We start from the raw sequence: 14,135 nt of genomic DNA on the forward strand, positions 1-14,135 counted from the left end.
TAACTCCCTTCGAGACCTTTGAAGATCTCACATCTCCAGTCCTTCCCTCCGCTGCCAAGTGCTTGCAGATCCTTGGCTGTAAAGGGTCCCTGACTCACTACCGCACCGGGTGTGTTTGGGACAGGAGTGGAGCGCAGGGAAATGCCCCAGGTGGGCATCGCTCTTAGCCCCTGATACTGTAACCCCAGAAAAGCCCCCTCCTGTGGGTGTCCGGCAGAGAGCAGGCCCCAGCCAGGGAATCAGGACAAAAGGTTTATTGGATACATCGGATACATTTACACATTTAACAGACTGAATACACAAAATAAATAATTCTATACACTCATTTTAACATTACAGGTTAATTACCATGGATCAGATCTCACTCTACAAGAGATTCCTTAGTGTACAAACGGAGTCAAAGGCAAATCACAGAACCGGCTACTTCTCAAGACAAACAGCGCATCCTTTTGAGAGGAGACAAAGTGGGACATGATGCGAGTACCTTCAGCAGCTCCTACACGGCAAGGGAAACCCTGGCAACAAAATTGGAGCCAGCGCATCAAGACCTTCAGTCCTGAGGGCTTCCAAGAGGCATCTGCGTGTCATGAAAGGTAACAGGAAGGATCACAGCATCTTCGTGTGTGCTCATGGCAGGTGCTCTGCCTACCGGGTACCTACACTTGGGCCCAGATTTCTTCCAAGGTCAAAAGGCAACCACAGTGCAAAGTTCTCAGAACACAGCCAGCAGCTCGTCTGGTACCGAGGAGAGAATCTACAGTATGTTGTGCATAGGAGGACAGAGGGAAATGCAGATGGAGAAGGGAACATCGTCAGGCAGGCAGGTGGCCTCTCCTCCCAGGCTCTGTTCACCAAGGGAGTGGTCAGAGCGACAAGGGACAAAGCTGTGCTCTGGGCACGCAGCACCATCAGAGAACACCCTTCCTATTGCACGTCTTTGGCAATGCCCCTGCTCAGTAATGCACGCATCTGACACACAGGGACATGCCCCTGTAGCGTTTAAGGGCTGCATAGTTAGCTAGGCTTTCTGGGGGTGGAGATGAAGTTTGGACGAAGCACCAGAAGCCTCGTGAGAGGGAGAGCATCAACACAGTCCACACAAAGTCTGGTACGAGGCACCAAATAGCGCAGGCACTTAGTGCTAGCTTTTTAAGAGATACAGGAGATTTGGAAACTGCAAGGGCACGTGTGACGCACGCACATGCCCACTGGGCATACACAACAGCCCTTTCAGTGTGCAGTCAGGAGCAGCTTTCTGCAATGCTTTCCAAGCGTTTGCTTCTCTAGGAAGCCGCTGTTGGCTCCTGTCTCCTCTAGTCACACACTATTAAGGATTTTTAATATTACAGCAAATCAGATGAACGTGAGCTATCAAACGTCAGAGTTTGCAGGAGGATGTCACGTAAGAAGTGATATGGCCTCAGCCAGTGTAATGGCAGGGCTGCATTACCCACACCATGAGGGATGGGTTGGGTGGTTGGTTTGCATAAGGGACAAGAGGGTTATATTGTGGTGTGAAAACTGACTATTTAGTCCAACACTTTGTTTCACATTTTTTAACCTTGAGAGGATCTTCCCTTTTATGCCATGACTGTGCAGTTTGCGTAACAACCTTTGGTGAGGGACCTTGTCTAAGGCTTTTGGAAAGTCCAACTCCAATACATTCATAAGTGGGATCCTAAGTTGCATCCTCTGTTTGCAACCCACCTACTGTTCTCCTTGGAAGCCCTTTGTTATTTCCACTCATGATCCAAAAGATGCAGGATCCAATGGACAGCATTCTACGAAGCCAGAGCCACCTCCCCCGAAAGAGCAAACACGCTGAAACTCCTAGTCAGAGCGAAGAGACCATTTCACACAGTATTGCTAAGTTCCAATGGACAGACACATGGATTTCCATTCACTCCTTAAAGGAACATTTCCCCCAGGGAATAGCGGGGAAAGCAGCAATTTGAGAGCTAGTCCCAGGAGGACAATGTACTAGGTCACCAAGTGATTGCTTCCAGTCTCAGCCCGTTTACTCTCTGCTTTCTCCTCACATCCCGTGAGATTTCTGCCACGGGGCAGAACCAGTTGAATGCTGGTGTTCACTGGTAGGCAATGGAAGACTGAACAGATGTCCTATTCAGCCAGCTTCCTGCCTTTGTGCATGTGAACATTTGCACCCGTATGTGGCAAGTGGCTGCTCTTCAGACCTATACCCATAACCACATGAGGAGAAGGCAACTTGTCATTCCCTAGGCACTACGCTCCTGCTTACAGGAGGAGCAAACAATGCCATGTGACTTAGGTGACCAACCACACCCCAAGGATAACGAATAGCAAAGCTGCCGAAGTGAAGTTTTCAAACAACCTGTTGGCTACAATTCGTTCCCATGAGCAGTTTGCTGAGCAGTTACAGAGAGCACATTTGTAAAAATCAATGATTTGGGAATGGAAGGGACAAATTCATCTGATTGTCCATCTGTACGAATAACCCAGCGGCTTCTCCCCACAGGGAAGAGGGCATGGTTGGGCAGAAGTACCTTTTCAGGTACAAAATGCAAACGCAACATTCCCAAGCCAACGTTCTCCTGGTACAGGTGGAAAGAGGGAGTCAAACGGCTCTCTGCCCTTCTCCCCCTGCATTAGTCCCTCAGATAACCAGCTAGCTACCTTCACTACTTGTGCGACTCCACAAGCCTACCACCCTATGACAGCAAACACTGGCCCATGCGTGGATCAAGGGAAAGGCTGCGGCGGCTATCAGAGATGTCGAATTGCGTAATTGTAACGATTCTGCTCAGACATCCGAGGAGAGCCCACTGGTAGACAGAAATACTCCTAACTAAAATTCAGACACTGGTGTATCACAACTTCCGTGCCAATGGTTCAAGCACGTGGCCAAGAATTGTTCCCCTGCCTCGCCAGGCCAGTGTGCTGCTCTGCTCTGGACGACGTCTGGTCAGGGGACAGGGCACTGGGCAATTTAACCTGGGAAGTTTTGCCAAAGGAATAAAAAAGGAGATGTGCTCATGCTAAAGACAGGAATTATTCAATGGCTCTGGCAGCTCTGTCTGATCTGATGAGGACACCCACCACCAACCTCACCAAGTCCCCTGCATACCAAACACGGAGATGTCTCACTCGTAACTACAGTAACTCCTCATTTTACGTTGTTTCAATGTTACGGCCCTGCTCAATTAGGGAACATGCTTGTTTAAAGTTGTGCAATGCTCCCTTCTAACGGCGTTTGGCTGCCTGCTTGTAAGATTCTGTGGAAGAGCAGTGACTTTACAAAGGAGCATTGCACAAGTTCCTCTTCTCCGCCTCCTCCCCCTCCCTCCCAGAAAGTCCTAAGCGCGAAGTGCCGGGAGGGAGGGGCAGGAGCGGGGAAGTGCTGCGTCTCCACTCCTCCCCCTTAGGACTTTGGGGGGGGGGGGGGGAATGTGGCGTGCTCCGGAGAGGAGGTGGAGTGGGGACAGGAAGAGGGGGGCCTGGAACATTCCCGACAAAGTCCGAGCCTGTTCTCCGGGGAAGCTGCTGCTGCTGTGAAGGTTCTTCCTAGAGTCCTTGCCTGCAGCGGGCTGTGCCTGTGTGGGGTAAGCCAGGGGCACTTCCCAACCACAGTATAGTACTGTACAGTATACAGTATAATGCCTTTTGTCTGCCCCCCAAAAATTTCCTTGGAACCTAACCCCCTCCTTTTACATTAAATCTTATGGGACAATTGGATTCGTTTAACATTGTTTCATTTAAAGTTGCATTTTTCAGGAACATAACTACAAAGTGAGGAGTTACTGTATAAGGAAACAAAATGTGAAGAGCTCTCTCTCTCTCTGCAAGATGATATACTACGATTTGCCACTAGGTGTCACTCTAACTTCACTCATATTTCACTCAAATGCGGGGAGAGGGACCATTTTCACTTACTAAGCAGAAAACATTTCTCTCTGGGTACTGTTTGTCCCAGATAGCTCCCAGACAAGTGAGATGCAGGCCTCACCCAGGGCACAGATACACAATCACTGCGTTATTTATGAGATTATTCAATACCGGAGCAAGTGCCCCAACCTCACACTAGGCCAAACCTCAAGAACCCTAGTTAAGAGGGAAAAGAGGGAGACAGGTAAAATGCGCACAGGGACTCCTAGGCAGATTGCGGGGGATAAGGGCAGTGTTTAACCTGTGAAATCCACAAATGAGGCATTTCTGAAGGCAGAAACTCCTGAGTCTCAGTCAGATCGAGAGAGTTCAGATGCCTGAGTGAAATCTACAAAGGCAGAGAGTCCAGAGAGCACGCAAGGCACAATTCCAGCAGAGCAGATCAAGGGCATGTGCACAGCTGCTCAAAAGCACAGCAGACTAACTGGCCTCATTAGCAAAACGATCTGCAACTGCAGCACATTTCCAGAGACAACCCAGCCCAAGCAACTTTTGTAACCTGCACTCAGCTAGTGGGATTCCTGGGGAGTGGGAGGGCAAAGTAAAAAAAAAAAAAAAGGGGGACAGGAGATTGCCTGAGGTTCCAAGAGGAGCTTGGACTCCCTCTCCCTCCGGGAAATCTCCACCATCCCCTTCTTTGCTTACAAATGGCTACTGTCTGGGCATAAGCGTGTTAGAACTAAGAGGGGGTGAACCGCCCAACTGAAACCAAGAGGTGAAAGGATAACACAATGATCTGCACTGCTCTTGTTGAGTGTGCCCAGGTATACTCGGAGGTTTCCCACAGAAGAAACAAGGTTGCATCGGTGAGAACTGGCGCTCTGCTTACAAGAAGCCCAGGAGAAGTGTGGACACTAATCAAACCAGTGAGAGGCCAGTTGGCCTCAAGATCACAGCCTGCATCACAGATGCAAGGCCTGGGTCACGCCATCACGCATGTCACTCACACCCCCGAAAGCCAGACAGACCTGGTGAGCCTCAAGCTGAGTCACCAAGAACTGGCTTTGTGCGGAGCTGAGACGACCTCTATAAAAGCATTTTGTTTCCCAAAACGCATTAGGCCCTACATCTGCCACAAGTGACGGCACATGGGACCTTTCCGGGTGATGCATCCCATGATAACTCAATCGCCAAGGAGATGGCTCTACGGCTGCAGCATTCTGAAGAGTAATGGCTACCAACCCTGAGGGGAGACTCTCCTAGGTGAGACAGATGTTCCCGCAGGCTCTGTCTCAGTCAGGAACTGAGATGGGGAGGGAACACATTGGATTAGACCGGAACTCAGCATGTGGCAATCTGCAGCTTCATTTATCCTACACAAGGGAAGAGAAAGCCTTCAGAAGGGCTTGTGGGTAAGGCAGCGGTCTGGGACTCTGGAGATCAGGGTTTTAGCGCCTCCTAGCCACAGGGAATGACACACCCTGCACAAGGTCATGGCAGAGATGACTCTGCCTTAAGTCCACAGAGGAAAACAAGGAGCCGAGTGACCCTTGACAGAGCACCTGGAGCAGCGCTTCCCTAGGCCTGGCATGTGTTACCAGGGCCGATGCTCCAGACTGAGTATCTGGTAGGAAGGCTCCCGTCCGTGTTAACAAGGAGTTTCTGTGGTGACATGACTGCCCCCATCCCACTCCCTTGTGCACGCCGTAACTGGCCATGAAGCTATCCCAAAGGCAGGCCTGGGGTGCCAAGCAGGCCAGGCGCTGGCAGAATCAGCGTGTGTGGCCGAAGGGGAAGCAGTGGGTAATGGCTGGGGCAGTCACAGTTTTGGCCTGGTAACGTGGCACAGTTGGAACCATTTGTCTGTCAGGTCCATGGTGCAACACTAGTATGAAGAATCCAAAAACCTCCATCCCAGCGGCAAGAAGGAACGCCAGCTTGCCTCTGAGGACGGCCAGATCAGAGGCGCCCCTGCCAGCACCAACCTCTGCTTCCGTTTAGCCTCGTGCTTTTTGCCTCAAAATATGTCCAAAGTGGCCTCTCCTGACACCTCCACACCCTCCCTTTGTGCCTGCCCCAGCCGCTCTGCACTGGCTCACGAGCCTGACGCTTCCCGAGACAGAGGAGATCTTCCGGAGTGCTAGCGCGGGGTGGGGGCCAGGGCTAGCCACGGGGTTCGCTTTAGAAAAGACGTTTTCAGGTGTCCTGCAAAGCGTTTTGCTCCTGCAGGTTTCGCATCCTCTCCCCTCCCCACAGTTAGGAGCCTTCAGTCAGGGCAAAGGGGAACTGTGCCTGCAGACAATCTGCGCTCCAGGGCGCCGGTATCTCAACCAATCCTTAACCAGCACGAGTAACCTGTGATGCTGTCACAGTCACCGGGGGGGATCCTTGGGGGAAACCTCTCTGCTTCATGCTCCTCACTGAAGACTCCTGCCTGGCATTTCCTTCATGCAGCTGGCTTGCTGCCGAGTCACAGCATTTCCAACCCTAGCTGTGCGTGTGACTCCCACCAGCATCAATGGAGTCCAATATAAATACTGTCCAAGCATGTATAGGGACTTAACATTCTGGAATCAATAAATAACTATAGGCAGCCAACTCCTGGGCTGGGGACGGGGCTCTTCTCTTCACGGGGCTCCCTAATTTGCTGCGTACTTGAGGCCCTGAACTTTGACCTTCACTCTGGGCCTGGATGAGCGCAAGGAAGGCTTTCACTGCTCCACTTCCTGTATCAGGCTCCGGAACAGCCCACCCAAGTGAGGAGTGCCCACTGTGGGGGGCTGGGGTGCAAAGGTTCCATTTTCCCCGAGCTTCGTGCCCAGGGAGGAGCACTCCTGCAGCAGGAGCCTGGGTGTTCCCCGCCGCGTGGGAGCGTTGCACACCTGCACCAGAGGAAGCGCACCTGGGAAGACAGCTGGCAGTTTCCTGGTGAGTTCTCAGCCATTGCATTGCTGCTGGTAGCGCAGGTTGAGCTCCCGCAGCTCCCGTTCCCGCACCCGCCGCGACTTATTGGATTTGGTGGAGCGGCTGGAGCGGGTGGACTGGGCCGATTTGGTGCTCTGGCAGCGAGAGGACGCCCTCTTGAGGAGGTTCTGAGAGATGGAGCGGTGCAGGTTCTTCATGGAGGAGGAGGCTGCCATGCTGACTACCCAGGGGTGCTTTAAGGCCTGAAGAGCTGTCATCCTGCCACTGGGATCCACTGTGAGCAGGCGATCGATGAAGTCCTTGGCCAGATTGGACACGCTGGGCCAGGGCTGAAAAATCAAAAGGAAATGATGAGAAAACAATATTCGCCATGACTTCGTTAAACAAGCACCACCCCTCTCCGCCCAAAGAGGGCCAGCCACGCCCCTCAGTGCCGGGCACTGATTTATTTCACTTGTAGGCATCCCGGGCACTTCCCTTCTCCCACTTCCCCTCACTCATCCATCCTCAAGTCCCGAAGTTATAACTAGTGCGGTGTCAGGCCACAGAGCGTAGGAGGCTTCCATCAGCCCCCACCAAATGACACTGCCAAACGGGCTACCGGGGTCCACTGCAGATCACCACTCCTCCTCCTGAACCCCAAAGACTGAAGCACCTGCCAGATCCTGAACTCCGTTCCCCTGCTCCGCAGGCCACTGGCCCTTACCAACACAACACATACTTGGGCCTGGTTCTCAGGTGATGTGAATCAATATGGCCCCAGTGGAGGTAGGGTGGAGGATGCGAGCCTTTAGCTTTACATTCCATGGTGGTGCTCTGGGCCAGGGTCACAATCCTTTCAGTATGTCGGGGGCACCATTTCTTTAAAATTGACAAACGTACACTTCAAACACCCCTGACCCCGCCACGACAGCCATCTGCTCTGATGTGTCACTCTTCCAACAGACTCTCAGAAAAACCTCCCACCATTCTGCATAATCATAGTCCCCGCTCCCCTAAAATTCATCTTCCCCACTTGACACAGCCCACTAATTAAATGTTCGTCAACAGGGTCAGCTGAATTGTTTGTGGTGAACAATGGCTCCTGTGAATTTAGCCTTTTTCCTGCCCACTGGCAGCGTGTGATTTCTAGAAACTTGTTCATTTTTCAGTTCTGGGGATAAATAAATTTCAGCCTATGAGCTGTTAATGAACAACCCACGGCAAGTATCTGCTTGAGTACTAGAAATGTGGACTTCACCATTTAAACCGTGTGACTAAAGCATGCACAATTGTTCCTATTCCCTGATTCCATGGCCTAGCCTTTATAGACCACTGTGCTTCCACCTGAAATTCTTGCAGTTGCTGCACAAAACAGACTCTGTTTGCCGATTAAACCAATATTGGCCACAGGCCCAAAACATGCCTCCAGGAACATCATAAGGTACCACATGCGATTGTCTGTCCATGCACGTTCCCATAACTCACTCTGCTCTTCTCATCAGTCGCGTAACTAAGAAATCTCCAGATAGACTGACATAAATCAAAACAGAGGGGGTATTAATACTGCCTATGTTAGTGCGCTCTCTCTCTCACCCCCCCCCATGCAATGTAAGACTGAAGCAGGTTACTTCCAATTTCTTATGCACCAGTGATGTATTACTTATTTCCCTAGATGTCACCTTCTAAAATGACAATTACAACATTAAAAATATTTGTTCATGTTTTTAAGAATAAACTTTTCTGATCTCACCCAAGGCGCCCCAATCCCCGTCACACAAACGCCTGTTACTTTGAGTAAGTTATTCTGGTTTGAATGTGTGTGAATGATAATACCTTTCAGGTCACTCCGAGTGCCTTGTTTATTCAGATGCTGGACAGCTCCAGCAGGGAAATGACTCAGCTCCCCACCCAAAGCTTTGGTTCTGTGCCAAGTGCCGCTCCGTGCCAGCAACAACCCCAAATGCACACTGCGGGCAAGACTGCACCTTTACGCACAGGAGCACGTAGCCTGCCCTGCTTCAGAAGGATTGTGACTTGGACACACCCTCGCCAAGAATCACAATCCCTCTCCTGCTCCCGCCTCGTGAGGAACATAGCTAGTGAGCAGGAGGTGCGCTCCACATGAAATTCAAACCCAAGACAAGGCAGGTCTTCAGCTGAGACCTAGTCTTACTCCCCTGCATGCATAAGTAAGACAAGACTCCAGGCTCTCTGTGATCTGAATACATTACTGGGGTTGACTATGTCTAGATGACAAAGTATGTCACTGGTTAACTCAAATTAGCTGACAAATCACATACACATTCCAAAAATTGTGTTCTCAAGTCAACAGCTGATGTTGTAAATATGAGGAATTTTTGTAACTAATATCAGTAACTTAGGGGAAAAAAAACACATCCACAAAACACTGCAATGTGGAAGGAAAAGTGTGTAACCCGGTAAATAATCCAATATCCCCCTCCCCCTTCCCAGGAGCACAGGAAAGTGCTGCCATGCAAGTTTATAGCAGCGCAAACACATGCAGCTACTCTTGTCTGTAGTGCTTCACGCTATGTACTCAGATTTTTGTGTGTGACAAAATATGGTAACAGCACAAAACGTCCAATTTTGAAAATTCCTTGTGTGCTGGAGGGTTAAGGGAACAGATGGTGGAGGAGGAAGGAAAAAACCTGAGCAGAAGAGGCAGTGTAGATGCTGCATGATATGGGATAAAACTGAGATCTGCCGATACCATCAATGCGATGGCAGATCTATGAAATCGCATGTGGTGTGTGTGTCTGTCTCCCCACCCCAGGGTTTTTTGTCACTTTCATCACTGTAGTATTGTAAACACTCTATGTGATGAATAAATACACAGCAGCATTCAAGAAACACCTGGCCAGATCCCTAGCATATGTGTAATGAAATGAGCTAGACAAGGATCCAGATACAGTCATCACAACTAGGCCAATGCACAGGCATGTAACTATTTGGTGTCAATATGTATATTAAACAATAAAAGTAAATGTAAAGTCTGGTAGATGACCAATGTATTTGTCTTCTGGTTCTCTCTCTTTCCTTGTGCAGGAAGGAGGAACCCAGCTATTTTAAAATGTAGAGTCCACGTACTGTACACAGTCCGACAGAATGCTCTTTCTTGTGCAAAATGGTCAGAAAAAGATTTTAAATGTCCTGAAACTCCTGCTATCTATCTCTGCCGAAAGCAATCCTTTCTCCCTCACATGAAAGATGCAAAGCCTTCAGATTATGGCTAACCTAAGTATTAGCTACTCAGAGAAACTAACAGAGATTTATAGAGAGTTTAAGGCCAGAAGGGATCACCAAAGAGCAAAGGATGATACAGCAGGGGACTAGCCTGGAACTTGGGATACTTGGATTCAATTCCCTGCGTGACCTGGGGAGAGTGCCTAGAATGTCATATGGCCCATCTGCAGCTGCTTTTAGCAAGCATCTCCAACGGTCAGAGACTGGGAGAGCTCTGAGTTACTACACAGAATTATTTCCCTGGTGTCTGGCTGAAGGGTTTCACCCTCGTGCTCAGGATATAACTGATCACCATATTTGGGGTCAGGAAGGAATTTTCACCCAGGTCAGACTGGCAGAGACCTTAGGGGTTTTACGCCTTCCTCTGCAGCATGAGACACGGGTCACTTGCCGGTTTGAACTAATGTAAATGGTGGATTCACTGTAACTTGAAGTCCATAAATCACGATGTGAGGATGTCAGTAACTCAGCCAGCAGTTAGGGGTCTATTACGGGAGTGGGAGAGTGAGGTTCTGTGGCCTGCGTTGTGCAGGAGGTCAGACTAGATGATCGTAATGGTCCCTTCTGGCCTTAAAGTCTATGAGTTTAATGGATGTAAAGCCAATTGCACCTCAGGCCTCATCCCTGATTTGGTCTTTGTTTGCTCATCTGAAGCCGCCAACTCTAGCTCCTGCCACCAGAAGAGAAGACAAAATTTCATCCTACAACAGGCGCTTCCCCTCCAACCCTGCTTTTCAACCTGACCTGACATGGACCGGGGACTGCCTTGACAAGCCATAACTCCAGCTCGTAGCAGACAATGAGAAAGACTTCATTTTAGCATTAGCTGGGGAGGTGGGGGGTGCACAAAATAATATCCACGTCATAGTCCGTAAACCATGATATTTTGGAGGTTTGTTCAGGAGAGAAATGGTTAAATAAAGCCATTTATTGTTCTTGTTCCATTTGGTCCCCAACTTAAGGACCTCCAGGCACTGTCCAAGCCCACAGAAGAGACTCCAACAGTTGCCGTCTAGCTAGACAAGATAGACAAGAGTGGGAGAGAGGAAGGGTTCTTAGGCCCATTTTACCAATTGGAAATTAAGGCCCTGTCCGCACTCAGAAGTTGCACCGGTTTACCTACAATCAGTTTAAAAACCAACCCAGTTAAACCAGTGCAAACCCAGCACAGGCATGATGGAGACAGCCATAAGGCTGCCTTGCAAGGACCCCCTCCCAAGCCTGGCATAGGGGGCTCCAGCAGGCAAAGACTCCAGGCAGTTCTGCAGCCCACAGGGCACGATGAGGATGGAGCAGTAACTTAGGCTCCCAGGAAACGCTCTAGTTCCCAGAGCAGCCCAGGATCAGGAAGGCACAAATTCTGTACGAAGAGGCTAAAAATACAGCTAGTGTTACTTAAACAGGGGGCAAAAATATAAAGGAGAAAAATCTCTGACCTCTGCACTGTGGTGAAAGTGTATGTAACATCAGAGTCGTCTAAGACTAGATTAACAGATGGCTGATTATTTAGATGCTGCCGCCACTGATTCCACAGATCCAATTCAAATTTTCTTGACTGATAGCCTGGGAGGATTCCTTCCTTCCAGGCTCCCTTGGAAAAGGGGAGAATTTTTAAGCTTGTGTCATTTCTAAATGTAGGTCCCTGGTGAGATTCCAGCCGAGTTAAATGGTAACCTTGCTAATGCTGGTTTATCACAAAGAATCTCCTGATGAGTGTCTGATACCTAATTCAGAGATGGGGAAAAAACCCAGAGCCTGGGCATATCCAGAAATCCTTTTGTCAGACACAATAGAATCCAAGCTCAAATTTTGGGAAATTATCAATCCAACTGACAAAATCTCTGAGCCAAGAGGCTGAAGCGGTGGTTACTGATGATCAATGGCTGGAAAGCACTATATTTAAAACCCCCCAAAGAACTCCTGTCATTCAAGAAACCATCTTGACCAGTGGCGGTGGAACAATTTAAATAGTGGGGGTGCTAAAAGCCATTGAACAGAACCGTAAACCCTGTGTATGATGGAAACCCCTTCAAGCCAGTGGGTGCTGCCGCACACCCAGCGCTCCTAGTTCTAGCATCCTTGGTCTTGACTGACTGCTATAAAGACAGTTTATATTGTAAGCCAAAGAATATTGTCTTCCTGATAAGAGAAATTTCCTTATATCAGCTGGACTCAAAATACCAAGAGACAATCATAGAAATGGTTGATTCATTTTACATTTAAGATTTACCTATCACTCACAAAACTGAATCCACACTGAAATAGGAAGATACCTTGCATTTGCCTCTTGATATAGAAGCTCACAAGGTGAAAATTTTGGAGCAACTGAAAAATGCAGATCCTCACGCAAATGACTTTGAGTCCTTCATTGGGACAGTTATTTTCCATGGGAATCCTGATTTGTTCTCTCTTGAATTCTTATGGATGACCAAATACATCCAGTAAGTTTATATGCTTTCCTTTCCCATTCCAAGACGGAGCATTTTTTCCTAGAACCTTTTGCCATAACGGTTACACGTAAAGACACACATACCATGTGCTCCAACTTTTTTGTCGAAAATAGGTCACGCATTGCAAATGTTTTGCTGATGCTAGTGACAGACTTGTCTGATTCCACTCACTTTACTCAACTTAATATCAAATGTAAATAGACATGGAGATGAAAATATACCTGTCTTGTGGTTGTACCATTTCCCTGCAATGTTGGGCGAGGGGGGAAGGGAGAGTTGGTTGGTTTAAAAAAAATCCCTCTTTATCATCATTACCTATTTCAACATCACTAGCAATTGTGATTCCTTATCATATATCTCGGGACAGCTTTTTTCCCTCTGGTGACTGGAGACCAAAAGTCAGGGAATCATATGACCTCAGTTTTGTTTGTTTCTCCTGGGGAATTTGTTCACATTCATGTAAAGCCTTTTGACCTTAGTGAACACTGCCTGCTGCAGATATCACTGACTATAACAGGATCTTCATCCTCTCTCTTTTAAATGGAGGCTAACAACCAACAAAGTTTATAGCCTCTGAAGATATTGCTCCCGTCTTTTAAGAAAGCCACTATAGTTCATCGCAAATACATCCATTGTGCTAGATCTTCAACAACCGTACCGGACTTAAATCTATAAAGTGAGGGAAATCAATCATTAGTTGTTACACTTCACATAAGACTGGAGGGGCTCCGGCTTCTTGTGCATACAAGTTGTTTGCACTCAAGCGATCCGCCCTCACGTTCTGGGCGCCTGGCAGGTAAAAGGCTTTTAGGTGGATGTCGTGGGCTATACAGAAGTCCCACAGACTGAGGGCTTTGTGGCAGAGGGCAGAGGATTGGGTCCCACCTTGCCTGTTGATATAGAACATAGAGGCCGTGTTGTCCGTGAGAACCCTGACTATGTTGCCCTTCAGGTGCGAGCAGAAGGCCATAGACGCCAGCCGCACCGCCCTGAGTTCCTTGATGTTTATGTGAAGGGTCGGGTCTCGCTGAGACCACGGTCCTGGGTCTGAAAAGTCCCCACATGGGCTCCCCAGCCCAGGTCCAATGCATTGGACACCAGCTCCAACGACGGGGCCCTGTCCCTGAACGGGACCCCTTGGAGAATGTTGCTTGGTGCAGACCACCACCGCAGGGCGGTGATCACCAAGTTCGGCATGGTGAGGACCTTGTCCATTCTGTCTGTGGCCTGGGAGAACTGTAAGGCCAGCCAGAGCTGGAGGGGCTTCATCCTGAGTCTGGCGTGGCGGACCACATACATGCACGCCGACATGTGACCTAGCAGCTGCAGACAAACCCTGGCTGTTGTCACCGGGAACCTTGCGATCAAGTTGATGAGCGCTGTCAGGGTCTCGAACCTGTCTGGGGGGAAAGAGGCCCTGGCCGACGTTGCATCCAGGAACGCCCCGATAAACTCTATGCGTTGGACCGGGACTAACGTGGATTTGGTGTTGTTTACCAAAAGGCCCAGGGCGGTGCATGTGGACAGGAGGAATGCCACATGATTCCCTCACCTCCGATCGGGAGGTGCCCTTGACCAGCCAGTCGTCCAGATAGGAGAATATCTGGACCCCCCGGCGCCTGAGGTAGGCCACTACCACCGACATACACT

The 14,135-nt window shown here is 49.3% G+C and overlaps 1 protein-coding gene across 3 annotated transcripts in view; it reads right to left on the reverse strand.

Annotated features, from left to right (window-relative positions):
• Window positions 1-239: 239 nt before the first annotated feature.
• PSKH1 (protein serine kinase H1) overlaps window positions 240-14,135 on the reverse strand; it is a 67,168-nt gene continuing 53,272 nt past the window's right edge. For all 3 annotated transcript variants that reach the window (XM_054049124.1, XM_054049126.1, XM_054049125.1), the window contains exon 3: window positions 240-7,118. In XM_054049124.1, the coding sequence (XP_053905099.1) occupies window positions 6,801-7,118 (318 nt within the window). In that variant the 3' untranslated portion in view covers window positions 240-6,800. The remainder of the gene's footprint in view (window positions 7,119-14,135) is intronic.

Source organism: Malaclemys terrapin, chromosome 14, assembly GCF_027887155.1.
Source record: "Malaclemys terrapin pileata isolate rMalTer1 chromosome 14, rMalTer1.hap1, whole genome shotgun sequence".
Classification (NCBI taxonomy): Eukaryota; Metazoa; Chordata; order Testudines; family Emydidae; genus Malaclemys; species Malaclemys terrapin.